Here is a 26,484-nt window from a genome sequence, read left to right as displayed (position 1 = left end):
CGACTTATTGCCTGCTGACAGTGACAGCAGCTGAGAAAGTTAGAATGTAGACGTGGCTAATCTGTCATAACCTATCAATACGTGTACACTCTTTGTGAAGTAAAGGCTTGTGTATTTTGGAGTAAATTGAAAGGTATTGCTACTCTTGCAGCAGAAGACGATAACAGCAAAGGTTCCTCTAGACTTTCTAGACATTGTTGTAAAAAAGTATTACTGAGCAAAAACGGGTTAAGGTAATTGGAAATTGTATGTTCTTTAGGAGCTTGGAGTCAAACTTGCATGTCTTAGACACTACCACAGGGATGGTATACTTCCTTCTGGTACTTCCCCAGATTCATTTTGCACAAATGATATCTGTAAGACTGATAAAGCTAATGACATTAATATCTATAAACTGTCTATAAACCCCCAACATGACCATCCCTTTAAGGCTAAACTGTTGTTATTCATACACATACAAGTTAATTCTACCACAGCTGTGCACTATGAAGGTTTCTGAGATCATCAAAATCGCCTCAAACTCTTCTTAATTGCCAGGTGACAAGTGGGAAAGTCCCACATAGAAGTGGGAATCTGTGTATCAGGTTTTGCAGTAGTGCTGTTGCTTTGCTATCCTTCTGATAATAGCAGAAAATGTTCTGTCTGTGAGTGTTTTTTTTTTTTTTGATGCTGGTGTGCCTGTCAGAAACATGTGCTGTTGTTGCTGCTGTCAGGATTGGGGGAAAATCAATTCACAGATATTGACTTTACTATATATTTTTTTTCCCTGAGGAAAGAGCAAAACACTTTTTATTTTAAAACTAGGAAACACAAGAAAAACATTTTTGTGACATACCTTTCCTTGGCAGTGTGTTTGTTCGCGGTGTAGGGGGTGAGCAAAGACCAAAGCCCCATGCCGCAAATTGTCCCACACACTGGTCGTCATTAGACCTTATGGGGATAGTTCAGTGACAAATGCTTCTCCACTTGCTCATCCTACTGCAGCAATTACACAACAATGGATGTATGGGTGTTTTATTTTCTTGCCAGTCGTTGATTCACTGCGACAGCCGTGTGCCACCCTGGGCCAAGCTTTGTCTGGACGTTTCTCTCTGCTCATGGGGATAATACAAGTGAGTAACATCTATCTGTAACAAAGTTGACCAAAAGGTGAGAATGTCCTTGCTGGAAAAAAAGTTATTTTTAAAAGCTTAAACCAAACCAAAGTTTCCAAACCTTTTTGCCCCACAATATCAATCATATCAGAGCACTGAGGGGTAGCTGTGAGCTCAGCCTCCCCTTCATGCTCACAACTCCTTTTAAGACGGGGACCACGACTGATGATTGATCACTTACAGGACCCACAGTCTTCAGCTTGTCTCCATCAGCCTGGCCACTGTTCGGCAGCAGAAACTCCAAAAAAGCAGAGACCCGACCAAAAAGTTGCATGTTAGAAAGACTTTTTGCTTTTGTTGTGGTTTGCTTGAAAGGATGCATGTCCAAGACTTTTGCTAATCAAAGGTCAATTTTCAAAGTGACTAATCAGTTAAGCAGAGACATCTGTTACTGTCCCTGTCTTCAAATTGAGTAGAATGGGTTGTCTTCCAACCAGAAGGTAGGGAGTTTGATCCCCAGCTCCTTGAGCCTGTATGTTAATGTGTTTCTGGGCAAGACACTTAAACCCCAATTGGGTGAATGACATTTGATAGAAAAGGCCCTGTATTAAGCTGTGCTTAATATGTAGAACTACAGTGTAAAGCACTTTTATCATCAAGACTATGTAAATTGAAACCATTTACCAAAGTTCAGATTAATGACTGATTGTTGCAAGAAGAGAAAATTAAGCTTTCTCTTTACTCTTCATCGTGATATATTGTTTTCTGAGAACATTTGCAGATGTCGATAGTTATTTGTGTGGGTTTATAAGCACCATAGAAAACACCTCTCTAAGCATTTTTCCGATGGCCATTTTCTGGGCAGCCTCTAGCATGTGGTGACTGTGTTGCTAGGAGTGCCAGATTAAAAAAAAACAAAAAAAAACAAAAACATTTGTCATTTGATTTGGCTGACAGTGACAAATGGCATAGTTTGCTGTTTGTCTATTTGTACTAAAAAAAAAACCTTCAAACCTCTCATATTGCCATGAACAAGTATTCGTAAGTGCTTTGTTAACATCAGAGAAAAAGTTTCCTCTTAGCTCAGGTGCTGAGTTTGCCAGTTTGCCAAAGAGGTGGACACTTTATTAGTGTACTTTCTTCAGCTTGAATAGAGAAGGGCCCTTTTTTGTCCCAGATTTCCTGTGTTTCAGAAGTATAGTTGGCCACAAGACAAACACATGCACACATGCACATACATACACCGGTTTGACACTACAGTATATTGATTTCGATTTATTTGGACAAACTAAGTGTTATCCCTAACCTTAACCATAACCTGTTAATACCTTACCAGAACCATAATCTAACCACAATTAAAATCTTTGCCCAAAACTTAACCAGTTCCTGAGAAATTACATTATACCTCATGAGGACTACAGGTCCTGGCAAGGTCTGTGTTTAAGCCAAAAAAAGGTCTTAAAGATGTACCAAATAAAAGTATACCGCAAATTGACCATAGCTTGCACTTGTGATTTTTCTGTTGAAACATGAATTGTATTGTTGGATATTGCGGGAACTTCAGATATAGGAAATGGAAAAGTCATTGATGCTAACAACTTCAATAACAGAGTGTAAATCTGCTTCCTGTTGTCTTGTGCTTTCTTCCTGTTTATTTCTTATCTTCGCAACCTCTCTTTTCACCTCGCCTTACTCACACTGTGGTGCATTCTGGAGATGTCTCATCTTCTGCCTGCTCTTCTCCTCCTCCTCCTCCTCCCTCCTCCTCCTCTCACTGCTCTCAACCTGTTGCTGATTCAGCCTATTATCATAAAGCATGTATGAGAGTTGCAGGCTCTGAGTTGGATGCATTTAAATGCTGCAGGCGGTGGACAGAGGTGATCCCTTTATGTGTAAAAATCCAGCGTTAAGCTCAGTTGGGGTTAGCATTTTAGAAGACCCCCTTGCTTGATTCTGGATGAAAAAGCATAACTATATCTTCTGGAATTTCATGAAATGTGCATTATTACTTGCTCCAATGTGCCTCTTTCTTTTTATGTTGCAGGCGACATACCTCATTGCCTATTGAAGTCTCAGAGATCCCTCTAAACCTAATTGCCCCTCCATGTAGAAGAAGTTACCCCTGTCGGAAATGGAAGTCGGCATCTTCTGGGTAAATCAAAGGGTTTTTCTTGTTCTTAATGCATTCACCTTTCGCTATTGGATCACAGTTATCATCCATTGTTTCCAGACAGTCCGGCTCATTATCTTTCCTGCTGCCACTTTATTCTTTTTATCAGTCGGCTAGAACATCTCGTCTTTGGTCTCTTCATTCCTCATGCTGCTGTTGAGTGTTTTTTTTTTATTTGTCAGTCCTTTTCCTCTTGCTCATGATGACTTCCACCCTCTACTGCGCACCAGCTGGTAGGTGGCCTCCTCGTCTTCCAAATCCAATTAGATGGAAAATGAACAACCCAACCCATTACAGCCACAGAAGCAAAAGCAGCGGCACAGTAGGGGAACCAACTGATTTCTGGAATATAGCAGGCGTAACAGACCCCTGTGATGTCACTTCTCTTTCCTCCACTTCCTCCATCATTCAGCATTACTTTGCAAGAGGTGGAATAGATGAATGATATCCTTGAAAGTGAGTGACACGATTTGCTGTACCGCCACAACTTTGTAGATTATATTGCAAGCAGCATATTTGTATAAAGCGTCTCTCAGTGCAGCACATGCAGTGCAGCACAGTAATGGCCTATCTGCTTGGCTGTCCATGCAGTCCTCCTCTATGAGGAAGCTTTTCCTTGGAGTTCATTACAGTTTCTCAGTGAGGCCCTGGAAGCTGCTCTGCAAATGAGGAGAGATGGGAAGGAATGCAAGCCCTGAGAGTGTTGAGCAGTGGGACATAAGCTTCAAAAGCTTTGTAGCAATTTCAAAGGGTTTTATTCTTGATGCTGTATCTATTGAGTATCCAGCGCAGAGCTTCAGATAAGATTTTAAAGGCAAGTTTGTGGGGAGGAAAACAGATGCACTACAAACAACTCACTCTACAGGACTTTTACCTGTGAGGGGGGATGAAGATAGTGAAAGTCCTAATTAGTTGTGTGTGCTCACCAGATGGGGATGGAGATAAAGAGAGTGTTAAGAATTAGCTCTAAACCCATGTGATTATGGTAAGGTCTTGCGCTGTCTTGCCAAATTAGGTGGTGTTTGCTAACAAACATGAAAAAAACTGTTGCAAATCAATTTCAATTGTCCAGGGAGTTGTGTTCTGAATGACATTTGGTTCAAGCACTCACAATAGGGGGAGGTAGGTGTGGAGACTGATTGTTAAAGCCCTGAGAGAGGTAGAGATGAAGTGACACCATGGTGCATGTGGTTAGTGAGCCAGTATCTGCTGCCGAACAAGGAAGCAGCTTTGGGGATTTTTAAATTGTTGGTCAGATATAAAGTGAAAGATAACAACAGGAGATATATCTTCATATCTATGATATGATACTACGTATATGATGTAAACAGCACTTTTCTTTATTGAACTCATAATATAAGCCAAATGTACAGTAGATGATGGGTTATTTTAGTGTAAAAATGAATAATTAAAATAATATGAGGAAAAAATGGAAATTAAAATATACCATGGTTGATAAAGATTGTGTGCTCTAGAATAGATTCTTAATGAACTTAATGCTGTGACTGTGTTCATTAGTGCTTTTTTCCAGGTCAAGAATTACATTACAAACGTCTGGTCATACTGAAAAACCATGTGCAGCAGACTTAAACAGTGATGCCTCTTGCAGATCACCCATCTCTATATGAAATGTGATGGAGTCTGAATGTGAGTGTGAAGTGTCTGTATAGCTTGTTATTTGCACAGGTGTGCCTCTCCTCAGTAATGTTTGCCAAAGCGGTCCCTCAGATAAACCAGCCTCTGTTGGAGAGCATATTGCCAGGCTGGAAAAAGAAGAGTAATTTGTGTTTGGAGGAAAAAGAAAAAGAAAAACACCCATAACTCTGCAGAAATTCCAGCTGCATTATGGGAAGACAGTGTGTTCTGCTTTTCTCTTTAATCTGGTGTTCTTCAGTATGGACATTTTTTTAATCAAACCACAGTGTGGCTTTAAAAGTCTTCCAGAATATAATGATACTGTGGCTGTCTCCAGCCTTTCTATTTGTTGACATAGTCTCTGCCCAGTGTTCTGAGGTCCAGATTACTTCCAGTTTGTGCTTCATTGGATGTGTGGATGTGATTCACAAAACAGCTAGTGATCTGTGTAAATGGCTTTTCTCTAAACCACAACATCAGGTTCATCTTCTTTTCTCCTGACTGCACTCTCTCTAAGTGTTTTGTTGTTGTTGTTCTTGTTGTTGATGTTGATGATGAAACCAATGTGATTACCTCTATCACTGGGGTTTAATTGATACCCTATCTACAATGGTGCACAGTGTTGGGTTGGGGATCCTGGAAAAACTGTTCAGCAGGCTCCCTTTTGAATTCGAAAGTACAAGCTCCTTTCTTCAGATTTCCCTCCAAAGCTACGCCTCCAGACCACTCTTCTGGAGGGTTGGTTTCACATGGATTCACAAGCACTGCGCAGCATCGGTAACTTTCTGTGCTTTTCGGTGATGCTAACTTTTTTGGAACAGCAAATACTCTCAAAAGATCACAAAGGCAAAGTTAACCTACCAGTCCAGTAGAAACAGAGCAACCATATCATCACTTCGCAACCCTTTCTGGGCTTTGGTTGTCGCCACCTCAAACACAGCACAGATGTTCACTTTGGTCGTGGATCGCTCAGCCTTTTGCCTTTCTCAAAAACTGTCTTTCGTTTGCGACCAACACCTACTGTTGACAGCTTTTCTGCTATAATGTTGCTGCAACTGTCGCCGCTGGCGTTGTCGTCTGAGCATGTGCGATTAGTGCATGAAGAGGTGTATGTGCATGGGGGGAGGGGAGGTCAGAGGTCATGTGTTTTTACAGGCCTGTCCGTTTCACAGGTGACTGACATTTTTAATATTTGTCACAATGTATTAATTAATTGGTTGCAATTGGGGGTGTGAAGAGGATTATAATTTCTGGTATATTTAGGCACATTGTAAAATCTCTGGTTAGGTTTAGGTATCTGGTTAGGGCAAGAAAAGTCCCTTCTGTCCTGATGAGCTTTCTTTTGCACGTCTGATTTTAGAGATTTCATACTTGATGTGTTGTAAATACCTGCAATTGAACAATTTGTTAGTCACAGTAGATTGTCTGTCAAAGAGTGTAGAATCAGGCATAGAGAAAATGTCATTGTCCTTTAAAGAAATACAAAAATGACATGCACATTCAGTGAAACCCATTTAGAAGGTAGCTGGATCAATAAGAAAGGGTTGATGGCACTGATGAATACACAATTTATTTTTTTCCCATGGTTAAAATCTTATTTGATGTTACAGCAGTGTGCATTGATTCACTCAGCTTTATCGACTCCTTTTCCCCTCTCTCTAGTTGTACACATCGGTACAGGCATTGTGTAGCATTGTAATGCCAGGTTTGAGCAGTTGTACTTAACACTGTCTTATAACTGTGATGGTATCGCTCAGGAAGACCAGGTCTGAACCGGACCTTAGACTGTGTTCTCAAGGCTTGATTTGGGTCTTCACTGGGTCCTCAGAACCCAGTGAAGACACTGCTCTTCTTTTCCAGCAGGTTTGCTCACCACATGTTTTTGTCAAGCAGATGCATCTGAGCATTTCTGTCACCGAATCTCAGTTTTCTTAGTTTAGAAAACAAGAGGTGTTCATTTGTACTCGTGTCTCTCTTCGCTCTTGAAAGCTCTGCTTGTTTAATGCAGCGTGACCTCCTCTGGTGTTGCCAACACACCATCCTCAAAGTAATAAATTGTTGTTTCAGTCATGACATTAGTAGAGAAATTAAATTGTGTATTTGTTTTGAATGTGTGTGCGAATAGTAATTAGGTTTTTATTGTTACAGTAAAGTCAACGTTGCTTGAATGTGTGCATAGTTACTCTGCTCTGGTGTGGCTGGGGCAGCAACAACTAATGGATTAATCAATTAATAATCAGTTACTAAATTAATTGTCAACTATCAATCACAAGTTCACTTTCCTGAATGTGAATACTTTCTGTTTCTTTGCCCAATATAACAAATAAATCATTTAAACGGAATAATTTGAGAGCCTCATAATTTCAAGGTTTACGAAACAGCAATCAACATTTTATGGATTGAACTACACATTTATTAATCGAGAAAAAAAAATCAATTTCTCGATGATGAAAATAATTGTTAGTTGAAGGCCAAACATCTGCATATTTGTAACCGGGTGTCATTTATGAGATTGTTAAATACGCATAAAAGGTTTGGCTTGGGTGTTGGCTGAGCAACACTTTGGATTAAGATGCTTTCTTTTCTATGACCTTTTATCTGTTTAAGCCTAAAGGGCAACAGAGGCTAAAAAATCTTTAAGTGTGCTGTCAGTTTTGGACTTTAGCGGGATGAAGTAAGAAACACTTTCCAGTGTTTCACCTTGTCTTTCAGGGCTTTTCTCTGTGTGTAGAAAGAAATTTGCATTCAGTCCACAGACTGCCTGATGCAACAAAATATTAATTCTCCCCACTGACGATGGTGTTATTTTGTGCTGAGATGCAGAGTGAGTGGCTGATAAACATATACCATGAATCCAGAAGGAAGTGTAGCATGTGTGCAAATACGTGTCTGTGTGTGTATTCCTTATGTTGTGGGGAACAAAATGTGTTTACACAGTCACTACATTTGAGGTGAAGACAGGTTTTAAAGTTAGGCTCAGGTTAGGTTTAGGTTAAGGTTAGGATCAGGGTTAGGATTAGGCCAGTCAAATTTATGGTTATGGTTAGAGTAAGCCTCCAGGAAATGAATGTATGTCAATGCAATGTCCTCAGAAGTCATGGAAATCTGTGTATGTGTGTATGTGTGATCAGCATGCAGGCTGTGTTAGGGCAACATTAGCTTGACACCACACACTTAATTGTGCCTTCATTTCATCCGATAGTGGTTCATCTGGCTGAGTGGTGTATCCGTTCCTCCACCAGTGATGACCTAATAATGTAAAACATGTCAGTGGCTTATTATGTTCGATCTCCTAGAACATATTGCTTTTGTACAATTAATGGGAAATGTTACATTTAAACATTTTGTGTGCACATGGTTTCTGATGGATGAAGTAGTTATTTGAGGCAAAGTTCTCCCCTGGATGGATGGATAGATAGATGGATGCTGAATCTGTGGCGTTTCTGTAGCCTTAACCAGGTGCTTTTTGTGCCAAAATGTTACCACAGGTCACTCTCTGTGCCTAAACTGAAACACATTCATAGCCAGGAAGTGATCATTTTCACCACCAATGATGTCAAAGTGCTCATCTGAAGACATCACTTATTTAACGTAAATAAGTGATATATGTTTTTGTTCTGAAATGTTTTACTCACATTTATTTGGTATTTGTGTAAATGTACCGTATAATGGCATCATGTGATCCTGGGTTTTTCCATATACAGCAACTCTTATCTAAGTAATACAAAAAAAAGTCAAAAACAATCACAATTAACAGTATGACATGGAAATCAAGTGAGTTTGTTTCTTGCAATCAAAATCATGTTCAATTTGCTGCACAAGGCTGTGGCTGAGACAGCAAAAAAAAAAAGCTGCATATTGTTTCCTTGTGTCTGAGTGATTGCGATTGTGACGCAGCACTGTATGGGATTGATGAATGGCAACAATGGCTGACACTGGAGCTGTGGGAATATTTTTAGATTTCCGTGAATGCTCAATACTGCTAAACTTACATTCATTTGCACACAAGCAGGCAGGAAAATACTTTGTCCTTCTGCAGAGTGGGTGGACTTTATTGAATGCATCTTTACTGCAATGAATGCTGATTACCTAATGTGTGTTTTGTTTCCTGCAGTTACTTTGTTGTTTACTTTATACACTGCTCATGTGAATGAGATAAAATCACGTTTATTATTCTGCACAGTAGGGAAATGACAATGAAGCTACTTTAAAGGAACAGTTCACTGAGCGAATATACTTTGCTTCACTATCCTGCTTAGAAAAACTGTATACCTATACTCTTTTGACGTAAGTCATTACATATCGTTTATTTTTTACCTGTAGAGTTTGATAGAGGTCTTAAATCAATTTGGCCACTTTGTGTTCAGTGGACTCCCACTGGTTAGGCTTGGGGTTTGAGCATTTGAGCACATTAATCTTCTTAACTAGCTTGTGAACAGCAGGACCGTGTTCACAGTCACCTTGATTTGCTCAGAGCTGGAGGTTGTGTTGTTTTCTTACATCAAGACCACTGCCGTGTTGTGTGTAGCCATGGTGACTAAAAGTTGTTTGGAATTTAAAAAAAATCTTTAAAATATTATAAAAAAACATTTCTTCTTAAGACAAGCGCTAAAGCAATGAATAATGTCACTAATTTCTACTTTTTCTGTAATGAGTATATTTCAACAATCATAACATAGGTAACACTGCTGAAGAGTGATATAAATCACGCCATCCTTTAATGTCAAACTGCAAATCCAGAGGTTTTGCATCCCCATTCTCCAAGTCTGCTTGCAAAGCAGGACAGTGAAACCACAACCATATCTTGTTTTCCTTCTTCAAAATGGTTTTCTCTGTTGAGTAGACAGGATTAATCTCTCTCTGTGGAGATTATAAATGTTTGTGACGGCTTAAAGCAGTCGGGACTGATCCGGTCATGTAGGCCTGCTTTTGGACTGCTGTGATTGTGGATCACTAGATCTTGACTGATCACTGACTGATGGACTGTGTCGTGTACTGTGAGTGTTCTCTAAGAACTTTAAGCTAAACATGCACGTTATAGGAATCTAGAACTAAAGAATCTAATGATTAATTCAAACAAAATCTATCTTTGTGATATGATACGATATGATATGATGGGAGCATTTGATGGCTCGTCCTATAATAACCCGCTCTAATTATTGCTTAGTGTCATTCGGAATAAAACAAAATCAGTAGCTGAACTAGATTATTGCTTTAAACCAAATGACCGTCCTTCATTTCTACTAATTATTATTTTAGTCTTGGGTCCTTGTCTTTTAATTTCATCCATTTCTCCCAAACCTCTAGTCCCTTGTTTGCATCAGGGCTAGTTGATGAATGAGTACCAGAGACCAAGTGGACTAGTGCTCCTTCCCTTGGGCTAAAGTTGTCCATGATTGGAGGCAGACAGGAGAGGAGTGCTAATTCATCACTGTTAAAGGCTAGGTAATAGGGCCACGCTAGTTGCCGGGCTATCACAGACCTGCTGCCTCCAAAAGGCAGTTAATTAACTTTCCATCAGCTGCGAGTGGATGCATGAGTGTGTGTGAGCTCAGCCTACAGTCCTTGACACAGCCTGCAGAGCATGGATATGTGAGGTCCAGTCGTCTGCCCTGCTGGGAAGGAGACTAAGCTTACTTGCAGGAACCACACTGAGAGTTTCTGGAGGACATACTGTCACTTTTTCACTGCAGAGCTGGATCCACGCAGATAAATGCCAAGATTATTTGCATAATGGTTCTTCCAGCTTCGCTCTGTGCATGCTTCGGGGGCGCTGAAATATTAAAGTTTTGTTGAGAATGAAAGTATTGTCATCCTCTTTGAGTCAAGCTACACGATAAGATTTTCAGCACAAACCAGCCACTTAGGTTTTGACTATGCTTGGTAAGCCAACCTGAGCAGTGTGTTTTTACTCAACTGGATTGAGCACCAGCCCTTTCTTTGTTATTACTTTCATTTTTCCACATTTAAATGTAAATGTATTTTACAGATCCGTTCTGATGGTTACTAATACAAGCTCTTCTTCATACTTACCCGTTACTAGATAAAATCAGAATGCATTTAGACATCCAGAATCAAACTTTTACATTTCAATCAATTTACACAGTGATTTGAATCAATGCAACATTTACTAACAAACAGCTTGTCAGTTGATGCCTGCTCTGATTTGTCAAATTACATCATACATATCATAAAAAATGTGGTTCATCTGTTTCATCCAGTCAAATATGTTTTAGTTATCTATAACTTTGTTGAGCACTTGTTCTGGAGGTAATTTAACACATCTTAAATAGAAATACATTAAGTGCTTCTCTCAAATCAGCATCAATCCAGTACAAGGTCCTGAAAACACCATTATCACTGGCAATTATCATACTTTTGGCATCTCCCTCTCTGGGGGTCGCCACAGTGGATGATTGGCATGTATGATTTGCCAGAGATTTACACGCTGGATACCCTTCCTGACATAATCCTCCCATTTATCTGGATTTGTGACTGGCACAAGGAGTACACTGGATGTGGCCCCTAGTGGCTGGGGGTCAATTTAGAGTGTCCACTTAACAAAGAGCAATGGGGATTGGGTGCATTCGACCAAGTTCCCCCTTCAAATGGGCTTCCCTACTATCATAAAAGTATTAAAAATATGGTGACAGGTAAACCTCAGAGAAACATAGCTGCTGCAAGTCTAATACCCTCTTGCCTTATCCTTATCTCTTCTCTTAATAACCAAACGTTTACCCAAGTAACCATGGCGTGAAAATCGAAAAACCCAAACTATAATCAAGCATTAATGCAGAAATAGGGTTAAAAGATGAAACGGGTCACAAACCACAGGGCACATTTGGGTTAACTCAGTATTTTGATTGTTTTTATACATATTTTACAAAATCACAGAAAGAAACTGTTAAGCCTCAATTGTGGAAAATGATTGTTTTGACGGATGTTTGACATTGACCTTTAAGTTGCTTTCCTGATAGCACTGCACTGTATTGCAGTGCAGTTTTTAACGACACCCATTTAAAATTCCAAATCACTTGCGGGTCACCTTTAGATTGCATATAATTGTTACATTTGTGGTTACACTTGCTGTTTCTTAAATTGGTGGACAAGACTGAGTAGAAACCATTTATAATGCATTGCTGTGATTGGATGTTTGTGATTGACCTTTTCAACCAGACCTTTGATGAACCAATGATAGCAAGGCTATTTTGAGTCCACATTCCTTGCTTTGCAGATCCTCCATTGTGGCAAAAATGCCTTTGTGATAATATTCCCATCATTTGTGTCTCTCAATAAGGCCGTATAGATCCCCTTGTGCGCAGACAGCATCTTATAGTATAATATAGATTTTGTTAAATCTGTGAACGTATTTAAAGCTGTTTTGATAAATCAAGTTGCATATTTTCTTAATCTTGGATTCAAGATATTGACTCAGCCCCTATCTTTTGTCATATTTTACATTCACCCTGCATAGTATTGTGACAGAGTCCCAGCTGAAATCTTATTCTCTATTGTCCCATACATCATATGCTTTACAGTGAATAGCTTTTTCGATGGTCCTGAGATGGAAGTGATCGTTGCGATGAAGTGTTTTCCTCTAGTGAGTTCAATAGTGAGTTCAGGTTATTCAAGACAAGGGACGAAACAGATACATGTAGTCATACTGTATCGTAGGTTTTCTTTTAAATGTTATAAGGGATGTGTCTGGTTTCTGTGTAGTTTGGTTTAGTTTTCAGCACTGAAGTGGACGACATTCATCCCGACATTTTCCCTAACCAGATGTCATAGAATCTGTTTCATATCAAAATAGCCATATGGAATCAAACTCTGCAACGTGTTGCCTCCTAGATTTCTAACAAGTGCCCAGCTGGTGCAACTGATACAATATGCTCACCACCCACGTTGGATTTGTTGGATTGGATCGCATGAAATGACTAAAGCAACCCCTTTTCCAACTAATATTGAAATTTGCACAACTTAGATTTTCATCTCTAAAGCTGACCATGGAAGTGATCACTAACTGTGGGTATTATTTGGCGAACATGTGTTCTGTTCTGTGGTCTGCTCTCATTTTCTTTTTTTGTACTAGAGTATAATAGAAAAAGCAATTTTCTTTTTGCCCTTTGAAACTTCAATTCATTTCTAGTCCTTTCTGTAACTGCAGAAGCCCGATTTCACCACTATTATGAAGGCAGCCTTGCATTGATATGCCGTGAAAAGAAAAAGATGCTAATTCATTCCATAAACTCTTTTCTAACACAGTGATGACCTGGAGTCTGAACAAAAGTTCAAACTTTTCTCCCCTCACAATAAGAGCAACTAAGAGGATCCATGCAACCACACACACATATACAGTACACGTGTGTCTCTGTGTGTATACATACATAGTAATTAATATCCTATGTTTTTCTTTGCAATCATTGTTTTAGAAGTTGGTTTATAGAGCTGCCCTCAGCAGCATTCCAAGAACTGCAACTTTTAATTTCTTTAGCTGTCTGGAAGCAGTTTGCAATTTGAGACCAGGGGCCATCTGGGATGGCTGAGGATGATATGTAATCCCAGGCTATTCACTTATACAGTTTTAGCACTGTTTCCAGAAAACAACCACAAACTGGATATTTCTGCAGGCATAGTGTGTTATTTCGCTAGCCAGACGAGGAGTATAGGTATAGATGTGGATGTGCAAGTTCACAAGTTCTCCCTCACGTTCCATCTCCTGCAAAAAGCCTGAAGGAGCCTCTTCGATGAGGTGAAACATCTTCAACTTCACTCGAGGATGTTTAACTCTGAAGATGAGTTATTTTTGCAACTGGAGGATTCGCAATGATGGCCATTCAATAAAATACAGGTTTCAAACACTTCTGCATTGCCTTCATCCAATATTAAATACAGTCTATGGAAGTTGCCATTTCCAGTTTTTCTTGACTCCTAATTCCTTATTCTGATGCTTGACTTGAACTTCATTGTCTTTCAACATGTCTACCTAAAAGCACTGAACCGCTGCCATGTGGTTGACTGATTAGATATTTATGTTAACAAGCAGTTGAAAAGACATATTTACTAGTATTCATTGGATCTCATTGGATCTCTTACCCCACCTTCACTGACCCTCGGAACATCTATATTTTTGCATTAGCAGAATTCCCTTCCTCTAAACATCCCATGAGGTGAATTAGCGGAATATCAAATGAAACTAAACTATCTTGCATATTATAAAGTAAATGAATGTTACCAAGTGTGTTAAAACATTTTATGCATAAGACTGACCCTATTTTTGTAATTATTTCCACTGTGGCATCACAGGTGCCAGTATCAGCAGGATGAATTTGAGACTTTCATTAAGGCACGACATGTTGTGTTTCTACATCAATAAATCATTAACAAGTTAATTTGCAATCATTAGTTTAATTACTGTAAACAAACAAGACTATTGCCTCCAATACAGCTTTTGTGCCACTGGGATGAGTTTTATTTGCTGGATTCTTTTTTTTTTTTTTTTTTCCACTGAATAGATTTTAGCTTCACATTAGTGAATCATTTGCTGTTGTAATGAGATCATGTGATGAAATATCTGTTAATGGCCAGAGGGGAAACTAATGTGTTTTGCCCAGGCACAGTGACAAATAACTAACACTAGTCAGCCAGGTCACAGTAGACACTGGTGCATTTAAGATGCACATAAAAACAAAAACATACATTAACATAGTTAATTAGGGTATATTACAACCTCTCACACACACAAACACTTGCTATTTAACCTATAATTGGTGTTTATACAGCATGTATATAATTGTTATTGTTAGATTACACTGAAGTCTGTGCTGTTGGTATTCATCCAGGCAAAAACTATTAATAGTTTAAATATCCTATATATTTGTCCTGTATAATGGTAAATTAATCTACTATTTCCATGATGTGGAAAGCCATTGTTGCTACTGTTGTTGAGTTAAAAGGCTGCGGTTGAACTTACAGCTCCACTGCTTCAGGCTAAAGGCAATGATTAATGTATGGGGAAATTGCTAATCCCTAACTCAGGCACTCAGACACTTTCAAACCCGGGCAAAGCTTAACAACTATGTTCAACTGCGTCCTGAGGCATTTGTAGTTTGATATGTAGCTATTCTAATGGCAAAATTAAGGACATATTCACAGCAAAAGTGAAGAATCTCTGCACTATTTAAACAGTATGAATCAAAAGTGAAAATCCAGCTGTATTCCTCATGGCCTGCAGCCTCCACGGTGCCAGGACCCAGATTACACACAAGACAAATACTAAGGAACTTTCTCAATCGGATAATGTGTATTCTGGGTGCATACTGCCCTGTGGTCTTTGGGATCAGACTGAGTGTCTTGAAATAAATATTACTGCTTTGCTATACACACCAGCACACAGAGTTAGCAGTTGAGCCCTCAAAGCCTTGAAGAGAAGAGAAGGAAAATGACATTAGAATGCAATGACAATTACCCATAGGGTTCTATGCAGATCACCATGTTACCTCACATTATACAAATATACTGTATGCTAAATATTGCATTTTGATCTGTTAGACACCAAAGTCTTGAGTACACACAGTCCTATATGCAACTGTCCATTAAATGCAGGAAAGTCTAATCTTCCAGTGACACATTTCCAAAGCTCCACAATTGTTAGTATGAGGGAAGTTTGGTTTACTAAAACAGGAGGTCCTCAGGGAAATGCGTTGTTACCCCTCTTATTAACACAGCGGCTTGTAAGCTTAACTAGGTGTCATGTCATCTTAAGAAATGTTCTAATTCAGTCAGTGTAGGCCTCCAGTCTGCAAAGAGCAGATCTATAGGGAGATGAGGCAGATATATCCGTTAACTGCTGTGACCTTACCGCTAGTAAGTTGATGGAACAAGTTATTAACTTTCAAAATGTGAGAACAGCAACATTCCTTATAGATCAGCAGGTTCAAATTGTTTTCTCATACATATATCTGGGGGTTCATATCAATATGAAACCGAGCTTAAGTGGATTACCATGATATTTTGTCGCGTTCCTTTGGTGCTTTCGTCGTCTTCCAGCACCACACGAAGCAATATTTGAATATTTGTAATTGATATTCACACTGAAGATACAGCTTTCAACACTGTGCTCAAGTAAAGCCAGACAATGATGAGGAATGAAAGTGTGTAAAGCTGGAGCCCCAATATGTGACTTTTAAATGTTTAATATAAAAGGGTTGAAACAGTCGTTGTAGTTCCATTCCAGATTATATTCATGCGCTTTTAGACAAAATTCCTCCCTTTATTTGTTATGTTATGCACCATAAGACACAGGACATGTGGTGTTTGCTAACACTAACACCATTGTGAAAAGCACGGCTTTCAAAAAAGTATCCTCCTTTAAATGGTCATGCAATGTATTTCCCTTTGTGTCCTGTTGCAATCAGTCTGAAATCTACACACTAACTGAATGCCTGAATGTATTGGCATTACATTATATCATCTATAATATACATTCATTCAATATTTAACATAATCATAATAAAAAAAGGGCCACTGTGGCTTCAGATGTAAATAAGCCATTAATCGCTGTTCACTAAACTTTATTGACTGACCTTAAGACTGCCCTCCATGGTGAATTTCAGCCAATTCTTGTACATCAGCATTATTAAGAAGTGCAGGCTCCCTGCAGACAGGTTCTGCATGGTAAAACCTTACCAAGCAGGAATATGCTTACGTGAATCTGTTGTCATTTCCCTTTTTGTACGTGTGTTGTCACTCCTTTGCATCACTTATTGTTTCTGGCATAAGCACTGAACTAGGGCTAATATTTGAATTAGGCTGTCCAAATGAATGAACTGTGGTGCAAACCTGTGTGTGTGTGTTTCTGTCCATCAATGGAATACTGGACGTTAGTATGGAAGTATTGTTGACTTATAGTAAAGTCATTATGTCCCAAACGAAGGCCTGGTTGTTAGTGCTAAATAAATAGAGAATTGTATACATTACATCCTTTAAAAGACGTATAGTTGTAGCATACACCCAGTTTTTTTATTAACCCACAGTAGAGAAGTGTTTAAAATAGAATAATAGAAACCTTACCTGCTTCTAAAGAGGGATGGGACAAACTTTTTTGTGTCCGATACGATATCACAAACTCGAGTATCTACCAATATTGTTTATGAACTATGAAGCTGTTAACAACACATTGTGCTGAGCCATTGCAAAGACATGATTCTCCAACTGTGTAACATTTCTCTTAAAAAGAAGAAATAAACAGCCCAAACATGACTCAGCTAAATTGCCTTTTTTGTTTGACATTTTCACAGTCTGTGCATAGAGAAGCATGCGATTTAAAGGACTTTTGGATAGTATTGGATTGTACATTTTTATCCGTCCAATATCCAATCCAGTGATTTTCACCAGTATTGGACCTATACCCATACTGACCGATACCAATACCCATCCCTACTTTTAAATCAGGCATCTTTTTGCTCAGGTATCTGAGTTTATTAATCAGAATCAGAATACTTTTATTATCCCGAAGGAAATTGTTTCCAAATGCCTCCAGAGCAACAGCAGACATGAAGATAGATCAATATGGATATGTGCATCTGATAATTCAGGGTTAATGGCATTATGGATGATGCTCCTCTGTCTGCCCTTTTAAACAAAAGGTCAGCTTCCTCCCATTAAAACACTTACTTACTTAGTGCTCGTGTGGCTGCAGCAGTATGCCATGCAGCGCTGTACTGAAGCCACATCCACACAAAGCTCCTCTGTACGTGACACTTGTATTCCAGCGTCATAGAGCTTGATTATATCCGTGCAGGTGCTGTTGTAGTCTGCATGCTCCGTGTTTGTTGTGGACAAAATGTGTATTCTATTAATCTGATGAGGATATCAAAGCTTGAGTATCAAATGGATTGTTTGTTGAAGCGCCGTTTATTTCTTTGCAAAGAGAGTCAAGCTGAGCGACACCTCAGAGGCAGGTCAAAATGGCTCTGAGGCACAGAGAAAGTTACACACTGTGTTATAGCCAGTTGTCACGTCATTAGCTTATCTGAGCAGCATACAAAGAGAAGCCTGTAGAAGGAGAAATGTGGCCTTGGGCCTTGAAGCAACAGGAAGATTCTCAAACATGGAGTAAATCAGTTTTGTGTGGGAATTAATCAGTTTGGTGTGCATGTTTAAAGGGGACATAATATGCAAAATCAACTCTTTAACCATTTAAATACATATATTTGGGACTCTGGAGGCCCTACCAGTCGCCAAAGTGTGGAAAAAGAATACTCAGTCATGTTTTCGTGGTCCCCCTTAGTCTAAGTATAGGCGACAAAACACGCGATGTTGAATTCCCTGCGCTTATGACGGCAGCATGCGCATTTCACCTCGAATGTTACCACCCCACCAGTAAGTTTACTTCGAGAGCTCCACCTTAGCTCCACCATGTCCCTATAAAATGCGAGAGTGCAGGCGAGGGAGGAACAGCGGTATTATGTCAACGCGGAGGGACAAGTGTGCTGTTCGTGGCTGCACAGTGAAGCACAGTGTTTCACACAAACTTCCAGCCTCAGAGGATTTTATATATGAAACTAATGTGCCGGATAAAGTCAGCAAACATGTGTTCGTCTGTTCGCACCACTTCACATCAGACTGCGGCCAGCGGTCGCCGTATTTAGTCAGCGACCGTATTTCACCGACTTACAAACACACACATTTTTAAGAAAAGGTCAAATAGAGCTCATAACTGACCATTCTGACACGTCCTAATTAAAAATATTTGTTCAGTACGTCCTCCATGACCGGAGCACAGACTCAGTCTGATACAGTCACATACAGTGGCGATCAGCGGTGCTGTCCCTAAGTCTTTTTAACTGATTTACAGTTCGGCAGTGTTCGGCTCGATCTTTGTGTCGGACGTCTCTTCCTGTGACGGCACTCTCGCTGTTTTCCGCGCACGCTGCCATGTTGATATTGTCAGAGAACTAGTGGAGCGAGGGGGAGAGGAACGGAGCGGAGGGAACAGGAGCTGAGCGACTGAGCGCTGTAAAAAGGTCAAATCAGAAACCCCCTGGAAGAAGTGGGTGTGTGTTTGCCTGAGTCTCATTTGCATATAAAGGGACCACGCACAAAACCGAGCGTTCTGAAAGGGGCGGTTTTGGCAGGGTTATTGAACTGCTATGGTGCTTCATCCTTATGGTATTTTGACCAAAGCATGTCACAGACATGTTCATTAGGACACCAGGGAACTAGTTTAACTTGGGGAAATAGGGTATACTATGTCTCCTTTAACCTAAACTGTGCATGTATTAGGTTAAAGGTGAACAAATGTTGTGTTTAGCCATATGGTGTAACTAAGCTGCACAAGCCTATATGGAGAAACAAGCAGTATAAGGAATAAGTGTTATTTTCCATTACAGTGTTGAAAGTAATTAATGATGGATTGTTTCAGAGGGAGAGAAGGATTTTGCTGATACAGCCTCCCAACCACGCGCCTGTATAGATATAGCATGCACACATACACACGTCCTGCTGATGGAAAACTCTGGGCTTCAGTGCGAGCTTCCCTCTAATGACAAAGGCTTGTGTTGCAGTGTGAAGGGCTGTTATTTTCTGACAGGGGAGCAATTTAACACATCACGGCACATTGTGAATTAAAGTGAGGCGGCCAATTCTCTCTCTTTCTCTGTACACGTCTCTGAATAGGAAATGTGACATTAGACCCACACACTACCAAACTGACCTTTTCCACAAGACGAAATGACTTGATCCACCTCTGTCATTGTGCATAATGTTGTCTTCTGAGGTTTTGAAATAGTACTTTTTGATTGTACAAATCCTCAAACTTTGCGTACGGTGTCCTTTCTGTACTTTTGGCTGTCACTTTCCTTTCAGCACTCTGGTTTCTTCACCACCCCTTACTGTATGTCACAATGTGACAAAGAACTGAACGTTATTGGCTTTACTCCAAACTTTTCCAAATTGAAACCCTATCCCAAAATGTGTGTATTTGTCATGGCAAAGATGATTCATTTACGACATTATACATTTACGATGACAACCCATTTTACATTTCCAGCTCATCGCATGTTTGAAAAGACGTAGGCCGAAGTATCAACCTATATGTACCTACCCCATTCCTATTAAACTCAATTCAATTTATAGACTTTATAGAATAGATTGAAACTCACATACTTTTTAAAGTGGTCCTGGCACACTGCATTTTTAAATTCAGTTTCCCTCTTTGGTTTTATTAAATTAGATCTGCCTTGTCTCTCTGAAAACAATGTCTTTATTTTATTTGGAAGTAAGTTATTTCTTGCTTTGAATATTATTTGAGCTGAAGCAGATACAATATAATGTATATAGTGCTTTCTGGTTGTGAATATGTGTTGTTTTCCCCAGGATGGCAATGCTTTGTGCCAACTTCCCTACGATTTAGGTTTTTTGAGATGGTATTGGATTTCACGTTTTAATTTTACCAATACCCAGTGCAGTGATTTGATCAGTATCAGATCGATACGGAATTTTGTATCGACTCTTGACCAATTTAGTTTTTTTTTCTTATAATGTTTCGGTGCAGCTGCTGCAACTGCTTGTCTTTAGGTCCTTGATGGATTGTACGTCTGAAAGTTAACAAACAAGCACAAATAATGTATAGTCACAGCGGATCAACATGACGGCTGGGTGTGACCCATGCTCCTTCATAAAGTGATTACACCCTTTTTTTTTTTTAAGAGTCAGAGGGTGAAGAGACAGTATGTTCCCTTTTTGGCTATTTGTATTAGTGAAAGATAGCAGATGTCAGACTGCTGAAAAGTGACTGGGAGGAAGCCAGCACACGTCAGTACCTCACATGGAGCCTTTTTGCCTGTTTAGCCCTGAAGACAGAGGACATCACTGTCTGGCACCATTGGATAATGTCCCTGCAAGAGTTACCACGCTGTTGTTTTCTTCTGATGGCCTTTACACATGCTTGAATTAATGAGGCGCTATCTGAATTACGTTATTCTTTATGGAGCCACTAAACACTGCTTATTAAAACAACACTTTGTTACCACCGTCGAAAGAAGTGGGCATTTCACAGGAAGGATAGGGTGAACAAGTGTGTTTTATGTTTTGGCCACAGGGCTAATATCTTTATAATTGGTGTTAAGCAGCTGCTTGGGCTTTACATACTGATATGCCGTTGCTGCAGCAGTCGGCAGTCCGCCCACCACCCATTCACAGGAGGCATTTTAAAGCAACAGCCCAGTGTGGTGTCTCTACCCCATATCTGTGTTATATAGTGTCGATCTCACTCAAATGTGTCTCGCAGTGCCTTGTGGGGGGGAGGAGAGAAGGGGCTGCACTGAGCTGTAATTGATAGAGTGATGGTTCAAACCTCTGGAGCCTCGGGGAAACCAGCATTACCCCACCACCCACACACACACACACAGCCATTTATACACACACAGTGAGATGCTGACTTTGTGTATTTGTAGTTTGACTTCAGTGAAGTCACTGTGTTCCATATTTTTTTGTTGATTTTGTTCCTCCCCCCCCATAATCATTGTAGTCGTGTGTGCATGCACACATTGATCAGTGCCACTGCAACCACTCTGGAGGTTAGTTCATGCCAGAGGGGGTAGTGGCCTGGCATGGCATCAGTAAGATTATCTGATGCAGCGTTAATCAGCTAATGTGTTGCATCACATGTTGTATGCAGCACTCGCTGACCACAGGCCTCTCACTGTAGTCATGCTTTCCCTCCAGCGGTTTGCATTATTGGTCACTGACTCCAAAGTTGGCTCTAACATTCATTTGGAGTAAAGGAGGTGATTATATTTTGGTGGTCAAATGTTTTCATCACTGTGAGCTTAAATATCACATTTTACACCATAGTCACGCTCAGTTTGCATCATGATTTTTGGCCCAGGGTTCAATTCATTTATTTGATTATTGTTAAAAAAGAATCTCCTCCACACTCTGAGGTAACAGACTTACAGTCTGTGCCGCAAGTCAGATGTTAAATAACAAAAAAGTAAAAACAAAGCAACATTTCACTAACAAAAGACAAATAAACACAATTTGTGGAGATGATTTAAGCTGAGGAAACAAACTTTCTGTCTGTGCCATAAATCACAAATTAAACTTCTTCAGAAACACCATCATATCCACATTGTCTGGTGAGAGGCTTGCTCTCTGTGCTGTGACATTGTCCCCATGTCCCCAGTGTCCCCTGCAATAGAACAACCCTCTCACTGGGAACAGATGTGGCTGCAAGGGCACGATCATACTGAGCAAATACTTGGACCCCTCATTCTAGACTGTGGCGGTAGACGTTTCTTCCGTGTCCCAGTTAACTTAATCGGGGGATGGTGTCGTTGAACGTGCATTTACATGATTTGCCCGTCACTCGGGAAATTTTTAAAACAAAACGTTGTTGGTCTTGTGGAAAACAAGATTACCATCACTATTTTCTACCACACTGCTGACTTAAATAAACTAGTAGAGTCCGTAATTTCAGCGTATAACCCTAACCCTTAGCCATGTTTCCTCCTCTCCACACATGTTGAATTAGCAGTAGCCACACTTTGGCTCACTCGTCATACGATTGGAAAATCTAGTCAGATGACATGCAGAGGAAAGAGTCTTCATGAGAAAACTTGTATTCAATTTATTAAAGATTACTTTTTTTATATATTAACTAAATAATAATTTAAAAAGTTTCAGTTTCGATATGTATCGTTACAGGCTTACATTTTAAGCATTGCATATGTGATATTTCAAGACATCCATCAGGAAATCCTTTCCTTGGACTTGAGGGTGAACTGATTTGATTGAACAATTTATTTTATCCTCTCCTGTCTGTCAGTGCACGGCGGAACACGCTGCACACACACTGCCGTCAAGCAAATATCCATAATTGTAGGCACCAGGCACACTTCTTCAGGTGGTAAATGCCCATTTTCCTGCATGTCTTTGAGGCAAATAATTTGAAGATGCTGCCATCAGATAGCAATAATGCTCACCATCCATCCTGTGAACATGCTGATAAACGGCCACGTCTAGGGGTCAAGATAGTGTATTCTTCCCAATCAAACTGTCAGTGTGGAAGTTGCTGCATAAACATTTTCATTTTCTCTCCCAGCCAGAGGCAGACTTTGTTGTGCAGTATCGGGGCAAATATGGTATAACTGCCATATACAATATGCAATGGACAGCTTTTCATTCCCTCTTTGTCAATATGTAGGCATTGCTTATGTGTGGAGGGCAGCATAGTAATGAGGCTACAGGTCACAGTAAGTAAAGCAGGCACTGGATGCCTGTTGTGCTTTGCGGCCAAGGTCTAACCTCTATTTAGCTGATATTCTCTCATTTGATGATGTAAGGAAGTGTCCTTTTGACTCAAATGCAAATTTCATATTTCACTGGCCCAGCAAGGCGAAACAAAGTTGATTTTGAAACTGGCACGGTTTTAAAGTGACTCTAGCTATTTGATAATTGCCTCCATTTGGGGATTTCTCAAGTCAAAGTCAAATAATTGTTCCAAAAGCTGACACATGACAAGAGTTTCCTTTGGTCTGTTGAAAGCAATATCCACACATACTTGACTCCACATCATTCAGAGTGAAGGCTGATCTCTTCTCATCCCTCTTCATTTTGGATGACACGTTCCATTTCATAAAACTCTCAGGCTACGTTTGCTGCCCATGGTTATCCTTTGAAGGAAAAAAATATCCAAGCAAGTTATGATATTAAATTATTCAGCTACTTTTTTAAAATGTTTTTGTAGTGTTTTAATAATCTTCTTTTTTTACAAAGGCACTTTACTTGATGGTGAGCATGAATCGTTGGCTCTTTAAGTCGAAACAATTTGTTTTTGGTGGTGGTTGTACTCCATTGTTTGGTCTGCTGTCTGCCTTCATTGATTGTTTTTCACCTTATTTCTAAGGAATAAGATCTGGGGGCCATGAGCCCTCTGACTTTGTTTTGAGCAGACTGGTTTCTTGCGTGCCGGTCAACAATCTGAATGGAGCGCGAAAGAGATGAAACGTGTTGACTGCATCGGCTTTGTAATTTATGCCTGTTAATAGAGATTAGACACTCAGAAAAACAATCAGTTACAGATGGGAGACTCTGTCTCACATTGCTCGTTCGACTGTAAACAAAGTATGGGTAGGGCTGGGTAATAATTTAATAACAATAAACATTGTAAATATAATTTGTTCTTCACTATCAATACAACAAAGTCTTCAATGTATTGTGCAAACACACTTAAAGATGAAACACATAATTAACTGTGTATTCACCTTTTACTCTTCTTCATTTAATTTTCTTTGTTACTGATTTGGATTGAAGTGATATACAGTATATATATATATATATATATATATATATATATATATATATATCACTTCAATCCACTTATATCCAAATATATATATATATATATATATATATATATATATATATATACATACATACATACATATATATATACATCGATCCAACAACAACTGTACTTATAATATTAAACTTAAGTATTTGGACAAACACCAACAACAAACCCTTAGGTGGCCTAGAGGATATTAATGTATATGTTCATAACCTTAAAAGCTTAAATAGACAGCCTTTTGGCTCTAATGCATCATTATGATATTGATTACCCATAAGGCTTTGCTCTCACTATTGTATTCTCTTCACTTGAAGCTGCTACAAGTATTTCAGTTACCTGTGGGTTGATGTGTTGCATGGTGGTAATGAAAATGCCAAATTTGATGTAAGTAGGAGAAGGTGGCATAAAAATATATATATGTTTGTGGTTGTGCTCTGTCAATTTTATATTTTGCCACAATGTCTGAAAAGGTTTAAAGGCTGCTAATCAGTGCAGGCGCTTTAAAGAAGCAGCTCTGCAGTGTTACAACAATGTCACAATTCCCTCATTTGTGTCTGAGAGATAAATATCCTAATTTACTCTGCAGCGAGAGGTCCATGCAGAGGTTGATCTCAGCTGTTACACAAACAACCAGTGCTTTTTTTTTTGCTGGAGAATAAGACCACACACTAGCTCTGATACGGTATTGTTGGAAAAGACAATGGCACCATCAGCTACATCCTCATGATGCACCTGTACCCTTTCAAAGTAATCCCCATAATGGTTACATATTGTTCTGCTATGTTTGTCAGTGTTTCGCTCATTTACGAAGGCGCCTAATCTCCTGAAGAACATCTGCAGCAAAAGGAAAAGAAAAGGAGAACAAAGTGTAATAGCATTTTAACAGCAACATGTTTTGACAGAGCTTCATGTTAGCAAGTCTTTAAATGCCACTCCTGCCTGACACGCCCAAGTTCAACTCAAACCAATCTTCATTCTTCTTAGTTTGGCCAATAACGTGAAATTGCATCACCTTTTTTTTCCAAATCCATACAAAGAATCCATTGAGTGCCTCAGTTGTGCTAAGAGTTATTTAAAACTCCCATCACCACCCTTTGTGGGATATTTGATCAACTGTAGCCATGGTTACAGACTAGGAGTGTTTAAGGCAGTTTAAGAGCTCAAAGATGTTGAGTGGAAGTAAAGTTGAGTAAAAATAGTGAGATAATGATGAAAGTCTACACATCTGAAAGGCGACTTGTCAAACTGGATGTTACAGAAACGTTTTTATAAATAGTCTGTACATTTTTAGTATACGCACATTTGGTCTCATCATGATTTATGCAGTGAATTTGGTCGCTATAGTTTTTCATGCTTAAAAATTGCACACCCATATAAAAAAAAAAAATTGGAAAACAGTGTGGGACGACGGAAACCATGAGCGTACACTGAGCTTTAATTCTACTTCAAAGGACTGAATGCAGGGAATGTCGTGATGGATGTGTAAAGTGCACAGAGTCATTTGTACAGCGACAGCATGAAGCCGATCCACTCGCTACAACCAAAAAATGAGACTGCAATGTAGCTCAAATTTCATTAGCACGTGTGTAATCCTGCTTTGGATTTCAAAACGAGAGGAGTTAAAATGTCTGTGTGACTGTAAGATGTTGTCAACCTCTACGACAGTAAATAGAAATGCAGGCTTGAAACGTGCAAGGCTTAGATCATCATGGTAACCTGCTGACGAGCTGTATGCTTCGACAGTAGCAGATTAAGTAATGAAGTATGTTATGTAGAAGTGTGCTTGTGTATGTGTACTTGCATCCATCCGTTTTCTACCGCTTTATCCTCCACGCGAGAAGCATATTCAGTTTCTGCCAATAACCCTCCTAAATGTTACACACTGGACTTTAAAGAGCCTCAAGCAAGAGAGTCCGGTGTAGAAACACATCGTTCATGCGTAAGAATACACAGTTTCTAACTGTACTTTGGTGCAAAGTCACTCATCATTATTATCTCTTCCCATTCATTTAGATAGGAACCTGACAAAACTGACATCATCATCTCTTTGGCAGGCGAGAATATTCTTCTGTCATTCTAAAGAACAGATAAATGCATAGTAGGCTGAATTTCCAGAGTGAATTTCATCACTGTACTCTTGCATCAATGTCAGACTTGTGATGTATAGTTTTGAAAACAATATTAAAAATGAATGCAGCAGAAACCGACGCATTAACCTTCCTCACATTTTCCTC

At 39.5% G+C, this 26,484-nt stretch overlaps 1 protein-coding gene across 4 annotated transcripts in view; it reads left to right on the top strand.

The window, feature by feature from the left end:
* The window catches only part of iqsec1b (IQ motif and Sec7 domain ArfGEF 1b), a 159,691-nt gene that overhangs the window by 47,535 nt on the left and 85,672 nt on the right, over positions 1-26,484 (top strand). For 3 of the 4 annotated variants that reach the window (XM_058631293.1, XM_058631291.1, XM_058631301.1), the window contains exon 2: positions 3,139-3,246. The exons of the other annotated variant lie outside the window; for it this stretch is intronic. In XM_058631293.1, coding sequence (XP_058487276.1) covers positions 3,139-3,246 — 108 coding nt within the window. The remainder of the gene's footprint in view (positions 1-3,138; positions 3,247-26,484) is intronic. 4 annotated transcript variants of the gene reach the window in all.

Source organism: Solea solea, chromosome 6 (assembly GCF_958295425.1).
Source record: "Solea solea chromosome 6, fSolSol10.1, whole genome shotgun sequence".
In the NCBI taxonomy this organism is placed as follows: Eukaryota; Metazoa; Chordata; class Actinopteri; order Pleuronectiformes; family Soleidae; genus Solea; species Solea solea.
The sequence above is the reverse complement of the archived record's forward strand: the minus strand, read 5'-3'. Positions and strand labels throughout refer to the sequence as shown.